Source organism: Zophobas morio, unplaced genomic scaffold, assembly GCF_036711695.1.
Source record: "Zophobas morio isolate AGI-343-1 ecotype UQ-CSIRO unplaced genomic scaffold, CSIRO_AGI_Zmor_V1 ptg000002l, whole genome shotgun sequence".
In the NCBI taxonomy this organism is placed as follows: Eukaryota; Metazoa; Arthropoda; class Insecta; order Coleoptera; family Tenebrionidae; genus Zophobas; species Zophobas morio.
The window spans coordinates 2,400,109-2,427,173 of NW_026972107.1; the positions used below are offsets into that span (position 1 = coordinate 2,400,109).

Consider the following 27,065-nt stretch of genomic DNA (forward strand, 5'->3'; position numbering starts at 1 on the left):
TTTTTAATTTATTTAGTGTCACAAAAACATTTACCAATCAACAAGGGTACTTAGTTTTTAATATAATAATTCTCGACATATCCCTATGAAGGTAAATTATTTTGAAAAAATGCTAAGATAGACTGAATTTGGCAAATGACATATCCTTTGAGAAAATAAAGGGTGGGTGGGCGGGGCTAGCACTTGCCAAGTTGAGACTGATTTTGGCAAATGATATGTACTGTAAAAATAAAGGGGGATGGGCGGGGTTAACACTTGCTAAGCCCTGACACCCTTTATTTTTTTTAGAGAATATCATTTGCCAAAATCAGTCGTATCTTAACAAGTGCTAGCCCCGCCCACCCACCCTTTGTTTTCTTCGAGTGTATGTCTTCTGCCAAAATCCGTCTTATCTTAGCAAATACTGGCTCCGCCAGCTCGCCCTTTATATACCTAGAGGATGTAAGTTGGCAAAATCTTGGCATGTACCAATGAATCAGTTACCTTAATTGATAAATTATAATTAAAATGACCACCAAAGAAATCTGACCTGACCCCCCATGACCTGACAAAGCGATATTTATGCCCAGGCAGTCATTGGTAAGGCCTGAATCCCACGATCCAAATACGGCCCTGACCTTGTCATCGAAACGAATCGATCACACATCATCCCCAACGTGTTTTCCTCTTCAAATATACAAATCTCCAACAAACTATTCATACATACGGCGACTCCGCGATTTCCATGCATTAACCTGCCCATATTTTAAAATATACTGACAATTAAACATACACCGGTCACATCTCCCGCCGGTCATCAAACTTCCAACTAAATTGTAAGGTAATAAGTTGTTTACAGCGGCACGCGCCCTCTGCCGCCACCCAGCGGCACTTCCCCGTCGGAACCCTCCCGCGGTCCGCAAGCTCCCCGGAACCCCGGCGACCGTCACCGTCCTGGAAATTCAGCGTGACTCAGCCGACTTCTCCTAAGCCTGCGTCACGACCGCACTAATTTTAACCTGCGGCACCCGAGCCCAAAGCGGCACTTACCCGGAAGGGCGCTCCAAAGAGAAAGGTCCCCTGGTCGTCCACTTGCGAAGTCATCTGTGCCCTGGCCTGCCTCTCCCGCTCTCGCAGGCGGTCTCTCTCCACGCTGCAATGAAAACAAACAACACTCAACAAGTGCAATAAAACACAAGAGCACCGGCACACACAACAAACAAATGCCTGCCAACGAGCGCGGCACGGAGGGCGTACCTCCTACGTTTAGCTACATGCCGGCGGAGGGCCGCGGCGCTCGGTCGGCCTCTATCTAGCGAACGGCAGGGTTACGGTTTCGAGCGGACTGCCAAAAACTCGGTGTGTCAGAGACGGAGGCATGACGCGAGCGGCCGACGTCACATTCTCGTTAGCGGGAGGAAGGAGGAGCGAACGAGGCAGCGGCGGAGGCGCGGTACGACCGAGTACTGCGCGGCGGCGCACCGTCATATGGCGCCAACCGAAAAGTCATACGAATGATACATTGTTCAGAACCATTTATGTAGATAAGCCAATATACATAATAATAATAATAATAATATCACCATGTCTTTATCCATAAAAAAAATATTAAAATTTATTTAAAAGTTGTGACAATTGAAGCTTATTAAAGTCTATTAAACAAGAAAGGGAAGAAAAATAGAATAACAACTAAAATATGTTTATAAAACACTCTATACATGAAAATTTAATCTGATTTATACTTCAAAAAGACCATATCTTTCTCTACGTTTTTTTTTTCTGTGGACCCTGTCATTGCAACAATGAAAAGAGATTTTCTAACCTCAAAACGACTTAGATAACCAATTTCTTTGTACTCGGGCAAAGAGAACTTTTTCAGCCTCATCTGATTCAGATCGCCAAGAGTTCTTCTTTGTGGCCTTGATACACAAATAACTAGAGAGTGGATTTCTAGGTTTAATGCTTTTTGTGAAAAATGTAAGCACTTAAAAACTTTTTTATGTCTGTAACTATGATACAATTTGGAGTCATTTGACACATTTTTTTATGCTTATTTGCTTTTTTTTTCAATTTTATGCATATTAAAACTTATATGCTTATTTAATGCTTTTTTCGACGAATATGAGTTTTAATGGATATTTTGTTCAAATGCCGGCCTTGTCGAGATGACAAATACTTGTTAGTTAGCCGTATCGTAGCGTATGCATTTTACCTGGACTTGACCATTGAAGTACACTTACTCAAGACCCTTTCTGTGAATAGGTTCCGGTCGTTTGGGTAATAAAATTTTATTATAGGATTGGAAAAATACTCCATAGATTTTATGACTTTAAATCCTTACTTCCGTTGATAATGAATTAAAGCTTTTAACCAGATGTTCTTTTTCCGCATTTTGCGGCAAGACCGTTGAAGATTTTCTAGAAAAAAGGATTATTGTACCCAACTACCTACCTTAAAATTTTTCTAATGGAAACTTTTTAAGTAAATGAACCGTTTATTTCACAACCATCAGTCTATCGCATCTGTCGTAGTACAGTGTTATACGTGGTTCTCCCTTGTTACATGTTGAGTTCTTTTTGGTAATATTACTAATATTTTAAAAGAATGCCGAAAGTAAAATCGATGCCGGATGAGTGGATAAGGGATTTTCCAGAATTAAAATTAGAAAACAACAAAATATTCTGCAGAGCTTGTGTGAAAACCGTAAGCCCACTAATTTTTTTTTTATCTATTTTCCTTTGTTAATCCTGTATATGTACGTTGTTTTAGATTCAAAGTGATAAAATATATAACGTGACGCAACATGTCAGAACGACTCTTCATGTAGAAAGGAAGAAAATGTTTGAAGCTTTTAAAATTAAACAGCAGACCATACATGAATCTGTCGCATTTACTTCCACAAAAGATGAGCAGTTTCAGTTTAATTTCGATTTATGTAAAATGATCCAGTCCAATATACCTTTAAAAAATTGGAGAAAGGCCCTCTTCAAGAATTCCTTGAAAAACACTGCAATCGACATATTCCGGTTGAAAGTACTCTCCGAAAAAATTATGTAGGCCCAGTGTTTCAGCAAGTTTACAACGAAATTAAACATCGCATTGGAGATAATTATTTATGGTTCGCTGTCGATGAAACAACCGATAGTTTTGGAAGATACGTGGCAAGTTTAATTGTTGGACTCTTAAATGAAAATTTCCCTAGTCGAGGGTATGTAGTAAGTTTGAAAATTTTAGATAAAACAATACGATTTCCAGATTTGTAAATGACAGTCTTACGTCACTATTTTTGCCAATAAAATTTTATTGATGATCTCAGATGCAGCTCGTTATATGTTGAAAGCAGGGAATAATCTAAAAATATTGTACCCCAATTTAATTCACTCTACTTGCATTGCCCACGGTTTAAATAGAGTGGCTGAAGGAATACCTTTGCAGTTTCCTACTGTTAATAAATTAGTGGCAAATGGTAAAAAGATTTTTGTTAAAACCCCACTAAGAGTGCAACATTTTAAGGAAAAATTTCCAACCATACCACTGCCCCCAGAGCCGATTATAACGAGGTGGGGAACATGGTTACAGGCCACATTTTATTATGACAAATATATCAAAGAATTTGAGGAAGTAGTTACGGAGTTTAGCGAAGATTCTTCTCAATCGATTAAAGATTGCATAAATATTTTGGAAAACAAAGATTTGCGACAAGATCTAGCTTTTCTAAGAAGCAATTATCAATTCGTATGTGAGATAATAGAAAAGTTAGAAAAACCCAACATGTTGTTGGTAGATGCCATAAACTTAGTGAAAGAATTTAAACAACAAGCAAACGCAGTAAGGAGTGATATTGGTACTAGAGTATCTCAAAAACTTGACGAAGTGTTAAATAAAAATGCAGGTTTCGGTGTTCTTTCCGACGTTGCTCGTGTTTTACAAGGCCAGGAGGTGGAAAATTTGGAGTTAGATTCAACATTAGTTGCAAAATTCAAATTTGCGCCAAAAACGAGGGTGGATGTTGAACGCACATTCTCCAATTTTAAACACATTTTAAATGATCGGCGAAAAAATTTTACAGTGGACAACTTGGAACATATTACAATCATAAATTGTTTTAAAGAAAACTGAAATACGTGTGTAAAATATAAAGTCTAGGATTATTGTAATAATATTTTATCCAAAGTTCTAAGATTTGTAATATGATTATGTTTCTAATGCTTTTTTGCTTAAAATAAAACTTTTTTATTGAAAATGTTGTGCTTATTTAAGCGCTTATTCTTAACTTTTTTGTGCTTATAAATCCGCTCTCTACAAATAACTATGAGAGTATGGTCCTGCATCATTTTCTGTATTTATTGTTAAGGAACTTTCATTATATTATCAAGTGTTTCTACCCGAAAATGTTAAATAAATGTTAAAAATTAAACTAACTTGAGGAGTACAAGTGTAGTAAACACATGTGAATTGATAAGTCACCCCTCTTTTTTCTTAGAGTGTTCGTTTGCCAAAAGTAGTTTCACGTTGACAAGTATGTACTAGCCCCGCCCACCCGCCCTTTATTTTCTTAGGGTGTATGTCATCTGCCAAAGTCCGTCATATCTGAGCAAATACTAAGTCCACTCTTTATTTTCTTAGAGAATATATAATTTGCCAAAATCAGTCTATCTAAGCAAGCACCAGTGTTTCAACCTCAAAATGCTAAATAAACGTTTTCATTTGAGAGATTTTTAAAATACCAGCAATTCTTCAAGCATTTTTTTTTAACTTGCGAAGCGAAACAATTTTTTAGTTCGTGAAAATAGTAAAAATTAATAGTTACCCATTTTAAAAAAATCGAATTTCTCTGGGGTCCGTCAAGGGTTCTGCTTGCCCCCGCGTCTTTTACACTCTTTCCGAGTGATATTTTTCACCAAACTTTTCCCCTAATTTTCTCGGTGACGTGCCGTCGCTGCTCGCAGGCCCCGCTCGCGTGACACATCTTACACAACTGATAACGAACGCCAATGTTTTCGACAACAAATCATAACAGATACAGCATCGCCGAGATAACGCATGAACTGGGAGCGTTAGCTGCGGATGGCATAATTCACGCGGTTAAACGAGAATGCCTTGGGGCATTGCGTTACGACCCGACCGGACGTCAAAGTTCGTGTCGATTTTGGGGGAAAACGCGGCTAAATCGATGCCAGCGCCGCCGATTCCATTGACCGTCGTTTCAATTATTAACGAATCGATTAATTTATGATGATGCACTTGCATAAATGCATGCCGGTTTATTATTATGAAGGATGCATCCATTAATTTCCATTCTTTCCGGTTTATTTTTAAAGCGACCAATAGGAGTTCCGGGACGGGGTTCGTTTATTATTTAGAAGGCATTACGTGTTATCAGCGGCTGGAAAAACGTCGATAGTTAATTGGTTGACGTATTTTTTTCGGGAGAGATCAGTCGGAAATAGCGCGAAAGAGGGGGGAGCCAAGCGAGGCCCTTGAGGTACAACGAGAATTAAAATTGTACGTGTAGTCAGACGCGTTCAACGACAACGCACGATTTATTAGTTCTGGTCCGGTGCCACTCTAATTTCTTGTTTGTTCCTGGGGCGTAAAACTTTCGTCGTTTCGATTTCACCGAAGATTAAACCCTGATTGATTATTCAACACCTCTTGGATACTTCAAAGAAAATAAAAATTCACCCCTAAATCGCTTTCGAACGTGCGCGCCACATGTGCCACATGAAAAAGAAGTGCTTAAATTCCACTCGAGTGGCACGTGCAGGAGCGTACTCGCCCACAACAAGAAAACTCTATTTGATTTTACAAATAAACCTGTAATCAGTTTGTTTGCGGCGACGTTTCGCGGACGGTCCGTCCACCTTCAGGACGCTGAACCGTTACAGACTCCGAAAGGGGAAACTCGTGGATTGAATCGTTAAGTGCGCCCTCGACAGACGGGCCTGCATGTGTCGAACAGATGTCTAAGGTGAACACACCTGCCGCCAGACGTCTAGGCTCGAACGCGACACCACGGGGAGAAATAATCCTTGATTAGTCTAGAGCGACCGACAGCGTAGCTGGGCGAAATTTGCGAGTGAATGCGACGTCTTAAATTAATTACCCACTTCGTGCAGAAAAGCGGGCGAAAAATGGAGCGGAGAACACGCTAATTAATTAATTATCTCGGCATGAGTTAAAGTTCCCGACAGATTCATCAAGCACAATGAAAACGTGAACATTCCGTTTAACGATTCCGGTAATTCTAATCCTAATCCCCTCATCGGGAGTGATTTGTGAGTCAGAGCCAGTTCATCCTTTTTCATGTAAATTTATTGACCTCGCACACATATTTGTCTTGGTTGATTAACCTTGCCTGATATAAATCGATGCGCCCTCGTTCGTTGTCAACGCGCGATCATCTATATCTACTATCGCTCGGTAAAAAGGTGCTTTCTCCACAACGAAGAATAATTGCGTTTCGTCTCTCTCGGCGCGATAGCCGGTTATTAATCATATTTTAGACGTAATCAATTTCGTGTCTGCAGGCAGCGCTTCTTGTCGAATTATTTATGTCTGGGAGCGTTCTGTATTGTGAAAGCCGAGAGAATGCGACAATGATATCGTCAACAATTTCGTCTGACTTACCACCAAGAGACGTTTTATCGCGCTTCTTGCCACGAACCACGATGCATTGTCCACAAAACACGGACTAAATTAAATATCTGATAGGTGTATTACTTATCGGTAATTTATCTACTGATTATGTTGTGCGTCGCGTGTGTTTGCAGAAGGTTTAATCATCACAACGGACGGGGATTTTTTTCGAAAACGTACGAGCCGCCTATGCAACTGATCACACTCGCCTGATTTGACGCGAAGATTTACAACGGCGAGTGTGTATAATTCACCCAGGATTACAAGATAACCTGTCGCACGCCACGATATAAAAAGATTATCATCGTTGCGTTCTTCGAAACGATTTCCGGGTCAGATTTTCTCGATGGATGCTGCGATTCCCAGCGCGCAATTCTGGGTGAACTGATAAGATAGGGATAAAAATAACAGTCCCAAGTGATAAGGTGGTGGGAGATTACGAACCCGTTCTGGGCGGAAGTTCTTAGTAACCTTTAAATGTGTATTGTCTGGTGTCTGGAGTGTATCCTTGTGGTTTCAGCAGTTAAAGGTCGTAAACGTGGTGAAGATCCGCTTGGTGGTGGTACCGTTTACTTGTTTCGGCAGACAAATTCGATTTACCGAAACTAATAAAGTACCACGTCTTTGCGATCCAGTTTATAACTCTAGAGTGACAGCGTGTGAAAGTTCACTTCTCCGTCGTAATAATAAGATAGTACCATGGAAAATTACGCTTCCAAGTAGTACCCGTCGTGCTGATTTATCGTGACAGCAAACAAAAATAAAGTGCAACAACTAAATAAAGTCTGTGTTATGGATTCCCCGAGTGTGCATTAGTACTATTTCAACGATGAGGTAAATCGGGGCACTGGAGTCTCGTGCAAAAAGTGCAACCTTCACGCTCATTCCCATAGCAACACCTCGCGCCACCCACTGTTCTCAAACACTTACATTTGCGTTAGTTTTTAATTACGCCGCCGATTTGGTGTCTCGTCGAAAAACCGCCACTTCTGCCCCATCAGTTATTAAATTAACACCTCTCCGAGTGGGCGTCGCTTGATTACAGTCAAAGAAATGTAAAAAAGCCATTCAACAGGTCCATCATTCACAGCTATTCGAATACGAACAACGGGAGCGACTGGTCTCAAATGGGACCAAAAAAATCGCGCTCGCTTAGCATACATTACGGGCTTTACATGAACTACCGCACAAAGTAGTTTCATTGCACGCATCTTAATCAGCTGGCGGGCAGGTGTGGAGGCTCGGAAACGACTCTCTCGCTCGCTCTCTCATTAACTCTTAATTAGCGCCACAAGCACATACGTGTACGTTTATCCAGAATTTACATACCGGGGCGTACTTAAAACCAACAGTTGCGGAAAAAAGGCGATGCGACGTCGCAACGTGCGACACGAATCGATCGTCGCTCGTCTTCGACACCTCACTGTCGCTTTTAACACACCTCCGGATTACCATAATGCAAACGAAACGCCGAATGGATGTACGGAAACGATTCCATCCCGACACCGGGCGACTTAAACATGTAAATTTATTCTCTCTCCAATTATTACGATTTGGAGGTCAAGCCGATTTTTGTTGTTTGGAGTTATGTGATGGTGCGAGAACAAGAGGCACGTACGACGCTGGGTTCATCGGCCCGGACTGTCAAAAACGAAAATCTAGACGACCACAAATTAAATGATAACGATCAGTTTCACACCATTTTGACGTCGATGACAGCGAGTCGCCTTATTACTATTATTATTATTATTACTATAGTGTAAGTAAAGATTGTCACATCCTTGTGAAATGTGGAACTCGAGATTGAAAACTGCACGTTATTTAACGCTTTTGTGTAATCCGGTTATGGTAATGATGAGCTCAACAAAAACAAACTGAATATGCACGAGGATAATTAGGTGAGCAGAAATGATGAATTCGGGGTTTGTTGTTTTTTTGAAAAAACCCGAAGTGCTTGATTCGATAAGTCGAGTGATACTAAATTGCCATGATTGATTGCTATTTTGCACCACAAGCGTCCTAATTGCGGTATGATTTATGGAGGGAAGTGTTATTAAGGTGGTAGTTCTGACGGTGTTCCGAGTTGATGCACTTTCATTAGTCTTGAGAGAGACCGGGCGAAAATTTTCGTCGGTAAGTGAAGGCCAGGAGGTGCAATCAGCGCTGGAATGTACTGGAGAGAAACGCGAATTTTGCAAATTATGGATACAATGTGGACGTCGATTGTGTGGTGTGATTTGGAAATGCTTACCAGTTTTGGTTTGGCCTGACCTAGGGTGGGATTTTGTTTCTCCATCGAAGTGATAAATTATCACTTGCGATAAATGTCATTGCGTAGCTTTTAAATGCAAAGTTTGCATTTATTCTTTGCATTATTAAATTTAGTATCTTATTAAATACTCAAAAGTTTACAATTACCTTAATTTTAAGAACTTATAACTCAGAATTACGATTTTGAACTTCTATTTTGACATAAATTTCGATGTTATGTCTCCAAAATTTATCACTTCGCTCAGAGCTATCGAGAGTTGATTTCGTGACAGAATCTAGAAATGTGACAGTAATGTCACACCAACTCAGTCTCTCAACCAATCAGCAAACGAGATTTTATCGCTATCGAGTTTTGTCGATCGAGAAACAAAATCGCACCCCTGATCTGATTTGTTCTAACCTGGCCTCAGGAGGGGAAAATTAAGGCGGAGTCTGGGGTGGGTGGGCGGAGCATCTTTTTTCTACCAAGACAATCAACGAACGGGCACACCTTTTTTTTCCTTAAAATATTTATACTTTTCAAAATGGCCTGGTTTTTCAGTAATGAATTGTTTAAAATAAACTTCAAAGCCAACTTCTTCTACCGAAATTTTTCATTTGCTCTCGCAATGAGCCAATGAGGAATAAAAAGGATCATTAGGGAGGAGTTTAGGGCGGGTGGGCTGGGCACCTTTTTTCTACCGCGGTGATCAATGGAAATTTTTGACTGAATTTGAATATATTTATTTAATTCAAATATGTACATGTACAAATATATAAGATGAAGAAAACGTGGTTTTATCACGTACATAAAACATTAAGTACTACTTAGAGAGAATTTCTCTGGCACCCGAAGCACAAGAACAAAAACAAGTTCACCTAGACCGACATGGCAATCGAGGTGATGGGGAATAAAGAGGATCATTAAGGCGGAGTCAGGGGTGGGTGGGCGGGCCATCTTTTTTTACCAAGATAATCGATAAACAGGCACACCTTTTTGTCCCTTAAAATCATCAACTTTCAATGGACAAGTACTCAAAACATTGTTCAAAATATTAAGTATTTTTACAAAAATCCTCATCTGAAATAAAAATAAATTCGTTTCGCAATGAATAAACAAACTTATTTTGGTGGGCGGAGCTTATTCGTTAGTATTTTGCTCAAAATAGTCTATTTTTTCAGTAATGAACTGTTTAAAATAAGCTTGAAAGACAAATTTCTTCTACGGAAATATTTCATTTGCTCTCGCGGAAAAGGAAAAAGGATCATTAAGGAGGAGTTTAGAGCGGGTGGGCGGGGCATCTTTTTTTCTACCTCGGTGATCAATGGAAATTTTTGATTATCTGAATTTGATTTTTTCCTTTTTTAATTAAAATATATAAAATTCCAGAAGGTGTAGATAACGTAGTGCTTAACACGTATACAAAACATTAAGTACTATTTAGAGAAACTTTCTTCGCATCCGAAGCACATTAAAACAAGTTCGCCTAGACCGACTTATGATTTGGGGTGATGAGGAATAAAAAGGATCATTAAGGTGGAGTCTGGGTGGGTGGGCGGGACATCTTTTTTCTCCTGAGATAATCGATAAACGGACACACTTTTTTTTCCTTAAAATTATCAACTTTAAATGGACAAGTACCCGAAACATGTATCAGAGTAGAAGTATTTTTACAAAAATCCTCATTTGAAATTAAGCGCCGCCTCTCGTTTGGCGAGGAATAAACAAACTTATTTTAGTTAAAACAGGTGACTGGGCGGAGCTTATTCGTTAATATTTTGCTCAAAATAGTCTGTTTTTTCAGTAATGAATTATTTAAAATAAGCTTCAAAGGCAATTTCTTCTACGGAAATATTTCATTTGCTCTCGCAATGAGCTCATGAGGAATAAAAAGATCATTAAGGAGGAGTTTAGGGCGGGTGGGTGGGGCATCTTTTTTTCTAGCTCGATGATCAATGGAAATTTTTGATTATCTCAATCTGATTTTTTTTTTAATTAAACTATGTATATAAAATGCCAGAAGGTGAAGAAAACATAGTGCTTATCAGGTATATAAAACATTAAATACTACTTAGAGAGAGCTTCCTTCGCATCCGAAGCACATTAAAACAAGTTCGCCTAGACCGACTTATGATTTGGAGTGATGAGGAATAAAAAGGATCTTTAAGGAGGAGTCTGGGGTGGGTGGGCGGGGCATCTTTTTTTACTAAGATATTCGAAAAACGGGCACACCTTTTTTCCCCTAAAACCATCAATTTTCCATGGACAAGTACTCAAAACATGTTCAAAATGTAAGTATTTCTAGAAAAATCCTAAACTTACTTTGATTGGAACAGGTGAGTGGGAGGGGCTTATTCGTTAATATTTTGATCAAAATAATATGTTTTTTCAGTAATGAACCTGTTTAAAATAAGCTTCAAAGGCAATTTCTTCCACGGAAATTTTTCATTTGCTTTCGCGATGAGCTCATGAGGAATCAAAAGAATCATTAAGGAGGAGTTTAGGGCTGGTGGGAGGGGCATCTTTTTTTCTAACTCGGTGATCAATGGAAATTTTTGATTATCTCAATTTGATTTTTTTTTTTAAGTCAAAATATATAAAATTCCAGAAGGTGAAGAAAACAGTGCTTATCGGGTATATAAAACATTAAGTACTACTTCGAGAGAACTTCCTTCGCATTCGAAGCACATTAAAACAAGTTCGCCTAGACCGACTTATGATTTGGGGTGATGAGGAATAAAAAGGATCATTAAGGTGGAGTCTGGGGTGGGTGGGCGGGCCTTCGTTTTTTACCAAAATAATCGATAAACAGACACACCTTTTTCCCCTTAGAATCATCAACTTCCAATGGACAAGTACTCAAAGCATTGTTCAAAATATAAGTATTTTTACAGAAATCTTCATCTGAAAGAATTTCGTTTCGTAATGAATAAACAAACTTATTCTGGTTAGAATAGGTGAGTGGGCGGGGCTTATTCGATAATATTTTGCGCAAAATAGTCTGTTTTTTCAGTAATCAACTGTTTAAAATAAGTTTCAAAGGCAATTTATTCTACGGAAACATTTTATTTGCTCTCGCGATGAGCTCATGGGGAATAAAAAGAATCATTAAGGAGGAGTTTAGGGCGGGTGGGCGGGGCATCTTTTTTTTCTACCTCGGTAATCAATGGAAATTTTTAAAATATAGAAAATTCCAGAACGTGAAGAAAACATAGTGCTTATCACGTATATAAAACAGTAAGTACTATTTAGAGAGAACTTCCTGCGCATCCGAAGCGCAATAAAACAAGTTCGCCTAGACCGACTTATGATGTGATAATGAATAAAAAGGATCATTAAGGAGGAGTCTGGGTGGGTGGGCGGGCCATCTTTTTTTTAATAAGATAATTCGATTTACTGTCAAATTTTACCACGAATAAGAGCACAATGAAAAAAACTTTGATAACACCGTCGCAAATTCTCGGAAGTGAGATCAGGCCACGTTAGATCAGTCAGGTCGGGTCGAATTCAGAGCGCCTAATCACATGCCCCAAATTTATTCCACACAATGACACAAAGCAATAAATAGAAACCTTTGTTGCCGGTGTTTATCACTCGTGATAAAAATGAACGTTTCATGGCTGCATAATAACATGATAACATTTAGACGTATTTACTTTTTCCAAGTCGGTGTAGAACGAATTTCCGAGTCGAAATTCAAGCGACTCCTACCACCCGCCGACGCCGAATCCACGTTACCGTATTTAGCCAACATCGCAATAACTTAATACACGTAATAACCGTCAGTTTTTTCGTGATAACTACCGAAATCAGGAAATCTAATTTCCCCAGAGTCTACCGCTGCCTTTATCAACAAAGCTAAATAAAGCTGAAAAGTGCCAACCTTGAGAACACTTATTCATTTGAATAATAATTAGCAAAAACGGTTGAAATTACGTTTACTTCATGGTCCTTCAGGGTTGATTTTACATACAGTGATCTTATCTTGATGGTATTTTGTAATTAAGTGTGTGTAATAAATTTGAAAAATGCAAATGTGATGTCACACGAAGCTAGTCAAAGTGGCTCGCTTCGCTCGCTCCACAACAAAAACAATACTTAATACATCTCGTTAATATTTACTCGCCCATTGAAAGTATATTCTTCGGTACCGCGCATAGACCCAGCTGGCGCGTTTAATTACCATACAATACGTGTTTGTACGAATGGAATCGACTCGCAATGGAAGACTTAATCGATGAAGAGCGAACATGTCTCGACCTTGAACCGTCAACTTTCTCCGACAGGCGGCGCCATCTGCCCGAGCACCACCGGTACTCCCGCGTACGACTTCCTCGGTGACCCCGTTCGCGCAAAAATCGCCTAGGCGTCGTCGTCGAAATGTTACCGAAGCACTGTGCCAAATATCCGAAAACCTGACGTGTTAATCGATACCGAAAACACACAAATTCACTTTTACGCCGCCGTCCCGGGGCTATCATCCATTATGCAAACACTCCGACGACCGCTATATCGAAACTTGTTAATTTCTCCGATTAATAAGGACCAGACGTGGCCCGAGATATGCTACGTTCGTACCGCTTGAATTATTTATGCGGCTTCAGACAGGTAAAGCACGGCCCGTTATTTTCGTCTATTGTAAAGTGCTTTACTAGAGACACCCGCCGATTCCGAAACACGAATTCAATGCGCGTTGTTCCCTTTACAAACGCTTAAAAATAGACGCTAAAATTAGAATTGCATGGGGGAGAAAGGAGGCGCGCAATTAGGGTGCCACATTAAAAATACGCCAGATCGTGACCTTTGCAAGCCGCGTCAGTGCGATTTGGACCGAGGTCGGCGGGTGGACGTCGCAAGTCAATCGGGATGCGACGCTACGTGAATTGTGGGTTGCATAACAACAACACTAATAACCGATAAGATAATGCAGCCTCGGCTGTCCCGCTGTTGCAAGAAAACGCGAATTCCTATAATTATTCACTTCCGGTTTAATTCCGCGTGACGCAACGAGTTCACGTTCGATTCGTTCTGTAGGTGAGCCACTTCGCGGCTCATATTCTGGTACTTATCAAACGAAAACAAAGAAAAAACGCCTATAAATAAACATGAGTGGGGCTGGTTTCCTTAGGGAGCTACAAGTTTTGACTCTCATATTTATTCTACAACCTCTGGAACGATCTGACTGAATACTTGAATTTAGTCCGGGACGAAAAAAGGGTCGCCGGACTAATGTTTAGACAGCAAGTATTGTGAGATTTCTTGCGACCAAAATTCAAATCGAGCGCCGCCACCTGTTGGCGAAAACCCCAAACCGGATGTGCGTAATACAAAAATTCGATAAATCGTCAACGTGGTGTTTTCCCTAAACAACCACAAGAATTTATTATTTACAATGGCACCGAAAATAACCTCGACGACCCCAAAATAGAACCTAAAAATAGGGCATTCATAATAAATATCATACGTACAAGTAAGAACACCTTGAGCGGAAATTTTGCTCCAGCAGCGCGAAATAAAGACACCGATGGACGGGCAAATATTTTCATAAAAATTATCACTTCTGATAAACACCAATTTGCGCCAGGTAAAGTAAATATTTATGCGAAATTCGCCATTACGACGAGCGCGGTCTAGACGCACCCTGCAGTAAACTACTAACCTAGAAATTATTCTTGGCAAAGGCAAGGAATTACGTATTTTTATCTACTCGAAAATAAATAGATCGTGATCACCGAGAGCCGCACGTGCTGCCGCGACCGAGGATGTGCCGCCTCGCGGAAAAAGCGACCGTACTACGGGTCAAAACTTCGCACGCGTGAGTGTTTACCACCGGTTTTTGAGTTGTTAGAAACATATCTGGACAAGTATAAGTATTGGTTTGATGGCTGCGGTTTCGGCCGAGTCTACACGGGTCGTATTTCAAAAGCAAATACAATATAGCCGATTCCACGCAACAGTTACCTCGGCATCCAGCTCAAGTCGGGGCAAAAAGCTCTTCCATCGAATCGATGCCGGTGTTTACGTGCACTCGCCAACAAGTGACAACTCACTTCCACCCTGTCACTGCCACTTATCGCGACGCGGACATTAATCGAAACGTGTCAGTCAGTCGAGAGGGTTCCGTGTGAATGGCCATCGAGATAAAAACTGAGGGAAGAGCGGGCCAAGACGGCTCAGGTCGCAAGAGAGGGGTTTGCGGCCATTATAAACACGCTGTGCGAAACTTTACCCTCTCCCGGTGGTCACGTTGTCGGACCTTTCTTCGAAAATGTCGCACCAAGGTTCGGAGCCAGGTGGGACTCGTCGCGGCGCACATAATCGAATGCCGCGATGACGCAAAGGGTTAAACGGTAACGACGCACGGTGCGAAATTACCTACTAACGAGCGATTAATTCGGGGGCGGCGGATTCGCGGGGGCGGCAAGTCGCGAACGTACCGAAAAAAACGTTAATCCTTGATACAATTTTCTAACTCTAGTTTACGCACAAGTATGCAAATATTGAAAAAACTAAATCTATATAAACACGATGTAATCCTCGGGCAACAAGAATCCGTTGGTAGATAATCTAATCAGCGAAAGTCAAACGCGTAATCTGGTTTTTCCGAAAGTCGGGGTGTATAGCTTTTTATTTTTGGCCCATTTTCGGCGCTATTAATCACCTCCGTCGCGACTTCCCGCCCGGATTAATCAAACACGGCCCTCGGGCCCTCCTCGTCTCGTTTCCGCAACCCTTTAGCACACATTAAAGCGCACACACTCGAGGCGTACGGTTTCCTGTATCTTTCGCTATAATGACACAAGGGTCCTACATCCCGGGATTGAATTACGCACATTAAACGGCAATTATTAAATATGTAGTTCTCGGGGCGGATCGATACTAATACCGAAATGGAAACTCGACTATAATCATAAATTCAGGGCACAATGGGAGATTTATCATGCGTCGGGGTGGTTCTTCGCCGATTCCGCCGACGACGTTCCGATTGAAATTTGACCGAGGATCATAATCCATGTTAGTTTTACCGTTACGTTCTAAACATAGACCACCAGCATTCCAGGGTCTACGTCGGAGCTATCATTACCGCGACACGATGTTTCCTAATCAGATGTAAATAATGCTGATGGCTTGGGGCTACCTCGAAAATGAGTTACTGGTGTTAGCGAAAGCCCGAATACCAGGACGCACTCGGATGTGGTTGATAAGGTGGGTACTCGGGCCATTAGCTGCCGTCACAAATCTAATCGAATTGAGTTCGTAATGTTGGCGATCAGCGGCGACGAGAACCTTGTGGGGAATTTATGAGACGTGTTCGAGACCTTCCAGGAAAAGGTGGTTTTTCGATTTTGGCGAAACTAGCTGATGGAAATTAATGCCGCGGTAATGGGACGTGGAATGAGAATTGAGCGACAATGGAAGGTTGTGGAGCGACCTAGAAGTGATTATGGGCAAAGACGGATTGAGTAATTACTGAAAGAAATTGAGAATTTTAAAAATCGAAAAATTGAAAAATCTAAAGTCTAAAGAATGGTAAACTGAATTTCCAAAAAGTAAAAAATCCAAAAATCCAGATGTCGAAAAATCGAAGAATCGAAATGTTGAAAAATCTAACTTTAGGAAGTCGAGAAATTGGAAAATCAAAAATAGATTAATTTAGAAATCGGAAAACTGAAAATTTAGCAACGTCAAAATTTGAAAAATTGAAAAATATAAATACTAAAGAAATGAAAAGTTAACAAATTGAGAAATCTAGAGATTTAGACCACTGAACTATTTAAATATCGCAAAATTGAAAAATCGAGAAATCCAAACATCGAAAAACCAAAAAATAAAAATTCGAAAATCTAAAATTTAAAAATCGAAAAACTGAAAAATTGATAAATCGAAACTCCAGAATTTAAAAAATTGAGATATTACAAAACTTGAAAAATTAGGAAATCGAAAAACTAAAAAATCAAAGTCGAAAAATCGTAAACTTAAAAAATCGAAAAATTGAAAAATCAAAAACCTGAAAAATCGAAAAATTGAAAAAGTGAAAAATCGAAAAAATCTACAATTTTTAAAATCGAAAAATTGAAAAATCTAAAGACTAAAAAATGGTAAACTGAATATCCAAAAAGTAAAAATCCAAAAATCCATATGTCGAAAAATCGAAATGTTGAAAAGCCCAAAACTGAAAGAAATATCCAAAAATTGAGAAATCGAAAAACCAAAAAAGCAAAACTGAAAATTCGAACTTTAGGAAGTCGAGAGATTGGAAAATCAAAAATAGATTAATTTAGAAATTGGAAAACTGAAAATTTAGCAACGTTAAAATTTGAAAAATAGAAATCCTGAAGAAATGAAAAGTCAATAAATTGAGAAATCTAGAGATTAGAACATTGAACTATTTAAATATCGCAAAACTTCGAGAAATCGAAAAATCAGAGGATCGAGGAAATCTAGGAGTCGAAAGGCAAGAAGAAAAGTTAAAAATTGATAAATCGAGAAATTCTGAAAAAGAAAAATTGGAAAATCGAAAATGTAAAAATTCGGAAAATTAAAAAATTGAAATATAGAAACTCGAGAAATCGAAAAACCTGCAATTTTAAAAACCGAAGAATTAAAACATGGACAAGTTGAAAAATTGAGAAACTGAAGTAATAAAACAGTCGAAAAATTGAAAAATCGAACTTTAAGAAGTCGAGAAATTGGAAAATCAAAAATAGATTAATTGAGAAACCGGAAAACTGAAAATTTAGCAAAATTTGAAAAGTTGAATAATAGAAATACTGAATAACTGAAAAATCTAAAAACGTAAAATTTAGTAAGTATCTACATTGAACAATTAAAATATCGCAAAATTGAAAAATCGATAAAACGAGAAATCGAAAGTCCAGAATTTAAAAAATTGAAAAATCCAAAAGAAAAAAATCAATTACCTAGAAATCCAAAAATCGGAACATGGAAAAATTCAAAAACTGAGACATCCAGAAATCGAAAAATCAGAGGATCCAGAAATCCAGGAGTCGAAAGGCGAGAAAAAAAGTTAAAAATTGATAAATCGAGATATTTTGAAAAAAACATTGAAATATAGAACTGAAAGTCGAGTAATCTAAAAACCTAGAATTTTAAAAACTGCAACATTAAAACATGGAAAAGTTGAAAGATTGAGAAATCGAAGTAATAAAACACTCGAAAAATTTAAAAATCCAAAATTTGACGAAAAATTGAAAAGCCACAAAGTAAAAAATTGAGAAATCAAAAAATTCAGGAGTCTAAAAATCGAAAAGCAGAAAAACTAAAAAAGCAAAGTCGAAAATCGTAAGCTTCAAAATTTGAAAAATTGAAAAATCAAAAACCTGAAAAATCGAATTGAAACTGGGAAATCGAGAAATGGGAAAATAAAAGGAAGATTACTCCAGAAATCGCAAAACTGAAAATTTAGAAACGTGAAAATTTAAAAAATTGAAAAATCGAATAACCGAGAAATCCAAAAATCGAAACATTGAAAAATTCAAAAACTAAAACTTCGAGAAATCGAAAAATCAGAAGATCGAGAAATCCAGGAGTCGAAAGGCGAGAAAAGTTAAAAATTGAAAAATTGATAAATCGAGAAATTTTCCAGGAGGAAAAGTTGAAAGATTGAGAAATCGAAGTAATAAAACAGTCGAAAAATTTAAAAATCTAAAGTTTGACGAAAAATTGAGAAGCCACAAAGTAAAAAATTGAGAAATCAAAAAATCCAGGAGTCCAAAAATCGAAAAGTCGAAAAACTAAAAAACAAAGTCGAAAAATCATAAGCTTAAAAATTTGAAAAATTGGAAAATCAAAAACCTGAAAAATCGAATAATTGAAATTTTGGGAAATCGAGAAATGGGAAAGTAAAAGAAAGATTACTCCAGAAATCGCAAAACTGAAAATTTAGAAACGTGAAAATTTAAAAAATTGAAAAATCGAATAACCGAGAAATCCAAAAATCGAAACATGGAAAAATTCAAAAACTAAAACTTCGAGAAATCGAAAAATCAGAGGATCGCGGAAATCTAGGAGTCGAAAGGCAAGAAGAAAAGTTAAAAATTGACAAATCGAGAAATTTTGGAAAGTCGAAAATTTAAAAATTCAGAAAATTAAAAAATTGAAATATAGAAACTCGCGGAATCGAAAAACCTAGAACTTTAAAAACTGAATAATTAAAACATGGAAAAGTTGAAAAATTGAGAAATCGATGTAATAAAAAAAAGTTTAACGAAAAATTGAAAAACAAAAAAGTAAAAAATCGAGAAATGAAAAAATCGAAAAGTCGAAGAATCGAAATATTGAAAAAAATATTGCCCAAAACTGAAAGAAATATCCAAAAATTGAAAAAATAAAAAATCGGAAAATGAGAAATCAAAAAAATTAAAAAATTGAAAAATCGAACTTTAAGAAGTCGAGAAATTGGAAACTCAAAAATAGATTAATTGACAAACCGGAAAACTGAAAATTTAGCATCGTCAAAATTTGAAAAGTTGAATAATAGAAATACTGAACTGAAAAATCTGAAAATGTAAAATTTAGTACATTGAACAATTAAAATATTGCAAAACTGAAAAATCGAGAAATCCAAACATCAAAAAATAAACATTCGAAAATCCAAAATTTAAAAAATTGAAAAATCCAAAAGTAAAAAATCAAATAACCCAGAAATCCAAAAATCGAAACATGGAAAAATTCAAAAACTGAGACATCCAGAAATCGAAAAATCAGAGGATCGAGAAATCCAGGAGTCGAAAGGCGAAAAGAAACATTGATAAATCGAGAAATTTTGAAAAAAAAAAATTGAAATATAGAACTGAAAGTTGAGTAATCGAACAACCTAGAATTTTAAAAACTGAAACATTAAAACATGGAAAAGTTGAAAGATTAAGAAACTGAAGTAATAAAACAGTCGAAAAATTTAAAAATCTAAAGTTTGACGAAAAATTAAAAAGCCACAAAGTAAGAAATTGAGAAATCAAAAAATCGAAAAGTCGAAACATCGTAAGTTTAAAAATTCGAGAAATTGAAAAATCAAAAACCTGAAAAATCGAAAAATTGAAACTTTAGAACGTGAAAATTTGAAAATCGAAATATTTAGAAATTGGATCGAAAAATAACAAATACGAGAAATCGAAAATTTGAAGAATAGAAAAATTGAGACATCTACAATTGAAAAATCGAAAAATTGAAAAGCCGAAAAATTTCAAAAGCGTATTTAAAAAACCACAAGTTCAGGACTACTTTTTAACATTTATTTGATAAAATTGTAAGATGACATCATCAATTGCGGGGGGCATGAACGGATAAATTTTGACCAACGATTTAACATGCTTCCAATAACTATAACTTGGACAACGTTGTTGATTTTTTTTTCCAAAAATCTTGACGTCTAAAGTAAAAAAACGATTAACTTTGAGAGACTTGTGGCAAGACGATATAACGATATTCGTTTTTATGGCTCTAACTTTCTAAGTACACCTAAAGTACCTTTTAAATCTGTTGTACTATTTTAATCTTATTATATCGTTACCACTCAGAGCCATAAAATCCGAAAACCACTGAACAACCTATACAAAACTAAGAACTTTAAAGGCCTGATAGACGAGGCAGGTAGCACACCATGAACCTTATTTTACTAAGAAAGTTTTAAAATGGCGGCTGGGTATAAGTTCACATTGAAAATTTTAAAACATTGTATACAGGGTGAGTCACGAAACGCGCGTTCCTCGATATCTCATTACATATTAGAAATAGAAAAAAAATCGCAGACCAAAGTTGTACGGTGTTACTATTCTCTAAAATTATTTTTAACTATACAGAGTGTTCTGTTTTTAAAGCGCGACATACAACTTGGTTTTTTTAAATGAAACATCCATACATCTTTACATATTTTGATTGACCTCTTGTTTTAGTTACTTTACAATCACAGTTTATTTTCGAAATTATGATGCGACGTTGTCACGTTGGTCAAATTTTCTTGAAAGAAAAAGATTTAAGAACTATTCGCATTTTTAAAATCCGCCGCTGCCATTACACACATTTTCCCAAAAAATATTAACCTTTAGATAAACGAAAAATCGCAAAACAATAGAGGTTTGGAATTTAATTTTGGACAAGATTTTTTGGTTACCTTGGTTCCGGGGGCACATAAGTTGAAAAATACGTAACAGATGTCCTCTGGTACAGAAACGTTGTCTCACTATTCACATACATATTTGTTCACTGATCTACTCGATTCACTGGTACTAGTAATACTGGAGATATATCTTAACTACCTGGCCGCAAAGGGTAGCTGGGGGTGGGACAACCCCTTCTCCTCCCGTCTTAAGAAACGGTACTTGGAGTCTTATCAGTAAGTACTGGATTGGTTGGACCCACCTTGACGTTAAGGAACAATTGTTATTAGCATAATTCCAAGAAAACCCATACACAGGTAAAATACAGGGTGCTCCATTAAATTTAATTGCCGCTACTTGGCACTTTATTAAGGTTAAATTATCTTACATCCGAAAAAATTTACACATTGTAGCTACAATTATCTTCCTTTCTCTCGTTTTCTTATCACCAAACAGCCATCAACAACGATGACTCTTCCCCGAAGAAAAACAATTTTCCACACAAATGAGCATCATCCTGATAACAGTGTTTACATAACCACTCTGATCTCCATCCAGTGGCATAACATCGCGATTACATCACATTTAAAAATTTACATGAACATTTTTTCATCCTCATTGCTTCCCACGACTGAAATCACCCAAATAATACTGTCTCGAATCGAACATTATCAACACACAATCTTCGGGTTAAGCGCCTTAATTACCCCTACAAGTCCAAAATTGAGTGAGTCATTGTTTTTTCGTGTTTTTGATGAAAACGGGACGATAATGTTTACGCGGAAAGTCTGGATCGCAGCGCGCAAAAACGAGAAATCTTTTATTGATTAGATTAGGGAGGTTAAAGGGCACGGATGGTGGTGCGGGGGAACAGATTGGCGGCGATAGGTTCGGATAACTTAGGGCGAGCGCAGCGAGCGTCGTCAATGGTTTCGGGTTGTCGGATTACTCCAACACGGTTATTTACAGCCGTACCTGCCACTAATGACTATTTCTCAATTTATTTGTTTGAACAGTAGACAGCTGTGGAGTTCTTCGTTTGTGCAAAGTTGTTATGAAGTTGTGTTCTTGGAAAGTATTTATCTGGGATAACTTCGTCTATTAAAGCTTTATGAGGTTTTAGTTGTGTTAGGTAAACTCTGTTCCAGCAACTCGCTTACTTTTGTTCGAGTCATCAAATTTAAAACAATAAAAACGTAAAAATTATTCTCAATCTTTGTTGTGAAAACGTGGAATGACACCATTAATACAAAATGACTAAAGTGGAGCAACAAAAAGCGCTAGGTTTGGCAAGGTCGTCGACAACTCATTGTTATTTCGCGGTTAGTACCTTACTAATCGACTTGTGTGTAATTAATCAAAGTGTAAATCATTTTCAAGCGAAACTGTTGAAATTTCGCTTATAGCATTTAACTCGTTGGAGACTTTTATTTTCCGTGTAGTGGGAACCAACATTGTCCATAACAATAACGCTATTGTGTGCTAATTTTTAGATAAGTTTTTTGTAAACTATTTAGTCGGAGGAACTGAAGCAATTAAAAGATTCGTGTGTTGAAGATTTTCTTGGTAAATAATTGTACTTATATATGAACATAAGTAATTGTAAATAAATGAATTTTACTAGAGTGAGTCAAAGAATGTTTTCCAAAGCCCACGATAAAATATATTTTGAACTGAAAATTCCGTTCTAAAAATAAGTTTGAACTTTTCAGAATTAATATTATTAGAGGATTCGCAGCGGTGTTGTCAAAAAATCTACCGATTTCCGAAGAAATTAATACGATTCTTACACAAATTATCATGAAGTTTTTGTCACTCCAATTATTCTATTCGTGGTAAATTTGATTTTTTTAATTATGTTCTACAATAATTTTTGTCATGAAGAAATATTTGTCGACGGTCTTTCTAACGAGAGTTCATATAAAAGCGACGTCAACTGGCTTTGTATATGTGAATTTAGAGCTTAGTGAATGATTCGTTCACATTTCCAAAGCCAACTTGACGTCGTTTTTATTTGAAAACTCGTTATCTCTGTAAAGGTACAGATCAGTTGGGTTTTTGTAATTGTAAAGGATTATACTAATGACACTAATAAACCTCTCTGAATTCCTGTGCAGGTAAAATAAGGGTCTGAGTTCTGAGAATAAATAATATTTAACAACTCTTTGTAAATTATGTTTCGCCAAAATGATGTTTACTATGAAAATTGTTACATCAAAAAACAACTTTTGGAAGTATTAAAAGTGATATTTAATGTTTGTTGTTGATGTGAAGCAAAATAAGGAAGACGGTCCTGTACTGCTGACAACAGGTAAACAGAATTTACAGCGGGTGGAACAAATTAAGTACCCATAAAGCAATAAACACGGAATTTGTTGGTCATCCTATAACAATTTTTTTTTAATGCATTGCTAGAATCAGTACTATTATTACTTACAAACTTTACGTAGATTCTAAAATATGGTGCTATAAATGGCAGAAAAATTAAATTTTGAAATATGAAAATTCATGAAAAAATCGACTTACAACGAAATTTAAATTTAGCTTATATTTTGCATTTTTCTGGTTATACGTAATCTTCCTTTCACAAAAAGAAACTTAAAACATGTTCAAATTGGTCATTTTTCCCCCACACTTCTCTAGAAATCTACCATTTTAAACATATTTTTAGTCTCTCGTCGTGAATGGAAAACTACATACATATACATATTAAGAAAAAAGGGTTAAACACAAAACCCTCCCACCCACCCTTATCTCAATTGTGATGACTTTTTGCTATTCGTCGTGAGTCAAGGGGCGGAGCCTAATTGCTAAATATTATTTCTCTGCAAGAAACGACCATATGAAACATGTTTTTAAGAATCATGTAAAAGAAAATTATATAAGACAAAAAAAAGCTAAAAATAAGCCCCACCCACCCGCGTCAACTTCAATTGTGATGAACTGTTCATTCGTTGTCCAACCAAAGGGTTTTTTTCTTGTACAGAAATAAGATTTGTGCAATTAACCTCCGCCCCCCTTGGCTTACGATCAACAAAGAAATCGTTACAATGGAGTTAGGGTGGGTGGGCGGGGCTTATATTTTTCATTTTGTTTTACTTAATATACATAGTCTTTCTTTCACAACAAGATACTTAAAACATGTTTAAAATGGAAAAAAATCCCCCACACATCTCTACAAATTTACCATTTTAAACATCTTTTTGGTTTTTTTGTCGTGAATAGAAAACTACGTACATATATTACGAAAAATGGTTAAATACAAAACCCTCCCACCCGCCCTCATCTCAATTGTAATGACTTTTTGCTATTCGTCGTGAGTCAAGGGGCGGAGCCTAATTGCTAAATATTATTTCTCTGCAAGAAACAACCATATGAAACATGTTTTTAAGAATCATGTGAAATAAAATTAGACACGGTAAAACAAAAAAAGCTAAAAATAAGCCTTGTACAGAAATAAGAATTTTGCAATTAATCTCCGCCCCCCTTGGCTCACGATGAACAAAGAAATCGTTACAATGGAGTTAGGGTGGGTGGGCGGGGCTTATATTTTTCGTTTTGTTTTACTTAATATACATAGTCTTTCTTTCACAACAAGATACTTAAAACATGTTTAAAATGGAAAAAAAATTCCCCACACATCGCCACAAATTTACCATTTTAAACATCTTTTTAGTCTGTCGTCGTGAATAGAAAACTACATACATATATTATGAAAAAAGGGCAAAATACAAACCTCTCCCACCCGCCCTCATCTCGGTTGTAATGACTTTTTTCTGTATTCGTCGTGAGCCGAGGGGCGGAGCTAAATTGCAAAATCTTATTTCTCTGCAAGAAACAGCCATATGGAACATGTTTTTAAGAATCATGTGAAAGAAAATTAGATACAATAAAACAAAAAAAAGCTAAAAATAAGCCTTGTAGAGAAACCAGAATTTTGCAATTAAGCTTTGCCCCCCTTGGCTCACGATGAATAAAAAAATCGTTACAATTGAGACAGGGTGGGTGGGCGGGGCTTATATTTTGCATTTTGTTTTACTTAGTATGCATAGTCTTCCTATCACAACAAGATACTTAAAACATGCTTAAAATGGAAAAATTTCCCCCCCCACACTTCTCTAGAAATTTACAATTTGAAACATCTTTTTAGTTTCTTGTCGTGAATAGAAAACTACGTACATATATTAAGAAAAAAAGGCAAAATACAAACCCCGCCCACCCGCCCTCGTCCTAGTTGTGATGATTTTTTCATTCGTCGTGAGCCGAGGGGAGGAGCTTAATTGCAAAATCCTATTTCTTTGCAAGAAACAGCCATATGAAACATGTTTTTAAGAATCATGTGAAAGAAAATTATATACGGTAAGACAAAAAAAGCTAAAAATAAGACTTGTAGAGAAATAAGAATTTTGCAATTAAGCTCTGCCCCCCTTGGCTCACGACGAATAAAAAAATCGTTAGAATTGAGATAGGGTAGGTGGGCGGGGCTAATTTTTTGCGTTTTGTTTTACTTAATATTCGTAGTCTTCCTTTCACAACAAGAAATTTAAAACATGTTTAAAATGGAAACAATTTTTCCCCCGCAATTCTCTACAAATTTACCATTTTAAACATCTTTTTAGTTTCGTGTCGTGAATAGAAAACTACACACATATATTAAGAAAAAAGGGCAAAATACAAACCCCTCCCACCCGGCCTCATCTCGGTTGTAATGACTTTTTTCTGTATTCGTCGTGAGCCGAGGGGCGGAGCTAAATTGCAAAATCTTATTTCTCTGCAAGAAACAGCCATATGGAACATGTTTTTAAGAATCATGTGAAAGAAAATTAGATACAATAAAACAAAAAAAGCTAAAAATAAGCCTTGTAGAGAAATAAGAATTTTGCAATTAAGCTCTGCCCCCCTTGGCTCACGATGAATAAAAAAATCGTTACAATTGAGACAGGGTGGGTGGGCGGGGCTTATATTTTGCATTTTGTTTTACTTAGTATGCATAGTCTTCCTATCACAACAAGATACTTAAAACATGCTTAAAATGGAAAAATTTCCCCCCCACACTTCTCTAGAAATTTACAATTTGAAACATCTTTTTAGTTTCTTGTCGTGAATAGAAAACTACGTACATATATTAAGGAAAAAAAAAGCAAAATACAATCCCCTCCCACCCGCCCCCATCTTAGTTGTGATGACTTTTTTTATTCGTCGTGAGCCGAGGGGAGGAGCTTAATTGCAAAATCCTATTTCTTTGCAAGAAACAACTATATGAAACTTGTTTTTAAGAATCATGTGAAAGAAAATTAGATACGGTAAAACAAAAAAAGCCAAAAATAAGCCTTGTAGAGAAATAAGAATTTTGCAATTAAGCTCTGCCCTCCTTGGCTCACGACGAATAAAAAAATCGTTACAATTGAGACAGGGTGGGTGGGCGGGGCTTATATTTTGCCTTTTGTTTTACTTAATATGCATAGTCTTCCTATCACAATAAGATACTTAAAACATGCTTAAAATGGAAAAATTTCCCCCCCACACTTCTCTAGAAATTTACTATTTTAAACATCTTGTTAGTTTCTTGTCGTGAATAGAAAACTACGTACATATATTAAGAAAAAAAGGCAAAATACAAACCCCGCCCACCCGCCCTCGTCCTAGTTGTGATGATTTTTTTATTCGTCGTGAGCCGAGGGGAGGAGCATAATTGCAAAATCCTATTTCTTGGCAAGAAACAGCCATATGAAACATGTTTTTAAGAATCATGTGAAAGAAAATTATATACGGTAAGACAGAAAAAGGCTAAAAATAAGCCTTGTAGAGAAATAAGAATTTTGCACTTAAGCTCTGCCCCCCTTTGGCTGACTATGAATAAAAAAATCGTTACAATTGAGATAGGGTGGGTGGGCGGGGCTTATATTTTGCATTTTCCTTATTATACGTAATTTTCTTCCTTTCAGAACAAGATACTTAAAACATGTTGTAAATTTTTGCAGGAAACTAAACAGTACTACCCGTAAATATTGAAAAAGAGGTTATAGTACAGACAAAAACTAAGACAAAATTTTGAATAGTTTTTGTAATATGACGTGATC

General features: G+C 37.1%; 1 protein-coding gene across 7 annotated transcripts in view; it reads right to left on the reverse strand.

Moving 5' to 3' along the window:
* The window catches only part of LOC135124145 (AF4/FMR2 family member lilli), a 158,540-nt gene that overhangs the window by 39,305 nt on the left and 92,170 nt on the right, over positions 1-27,065 (reverse strand). For 5 of the 7 annotated variants that reach the window (XM_064049033.1, XM_064049027.1, XM_064049019.1 and 2 more), the window contains exon 2: positions 1,030-1,132. In XM_064049033.1, coding sequence (XP_063905103.1) covers positions 1,030-1,132 — 103 coding nt within the window. Of the gene's footprint in view, positions 1-1,029; positions 1,133-1,236; positions 1,343-6,609; positions 6,659-27,065 lie in introns of those variants that run through there. The other 2 variants (XM_064049068.1, XM_064049059.1) reach the window with 2 other exon arrangements.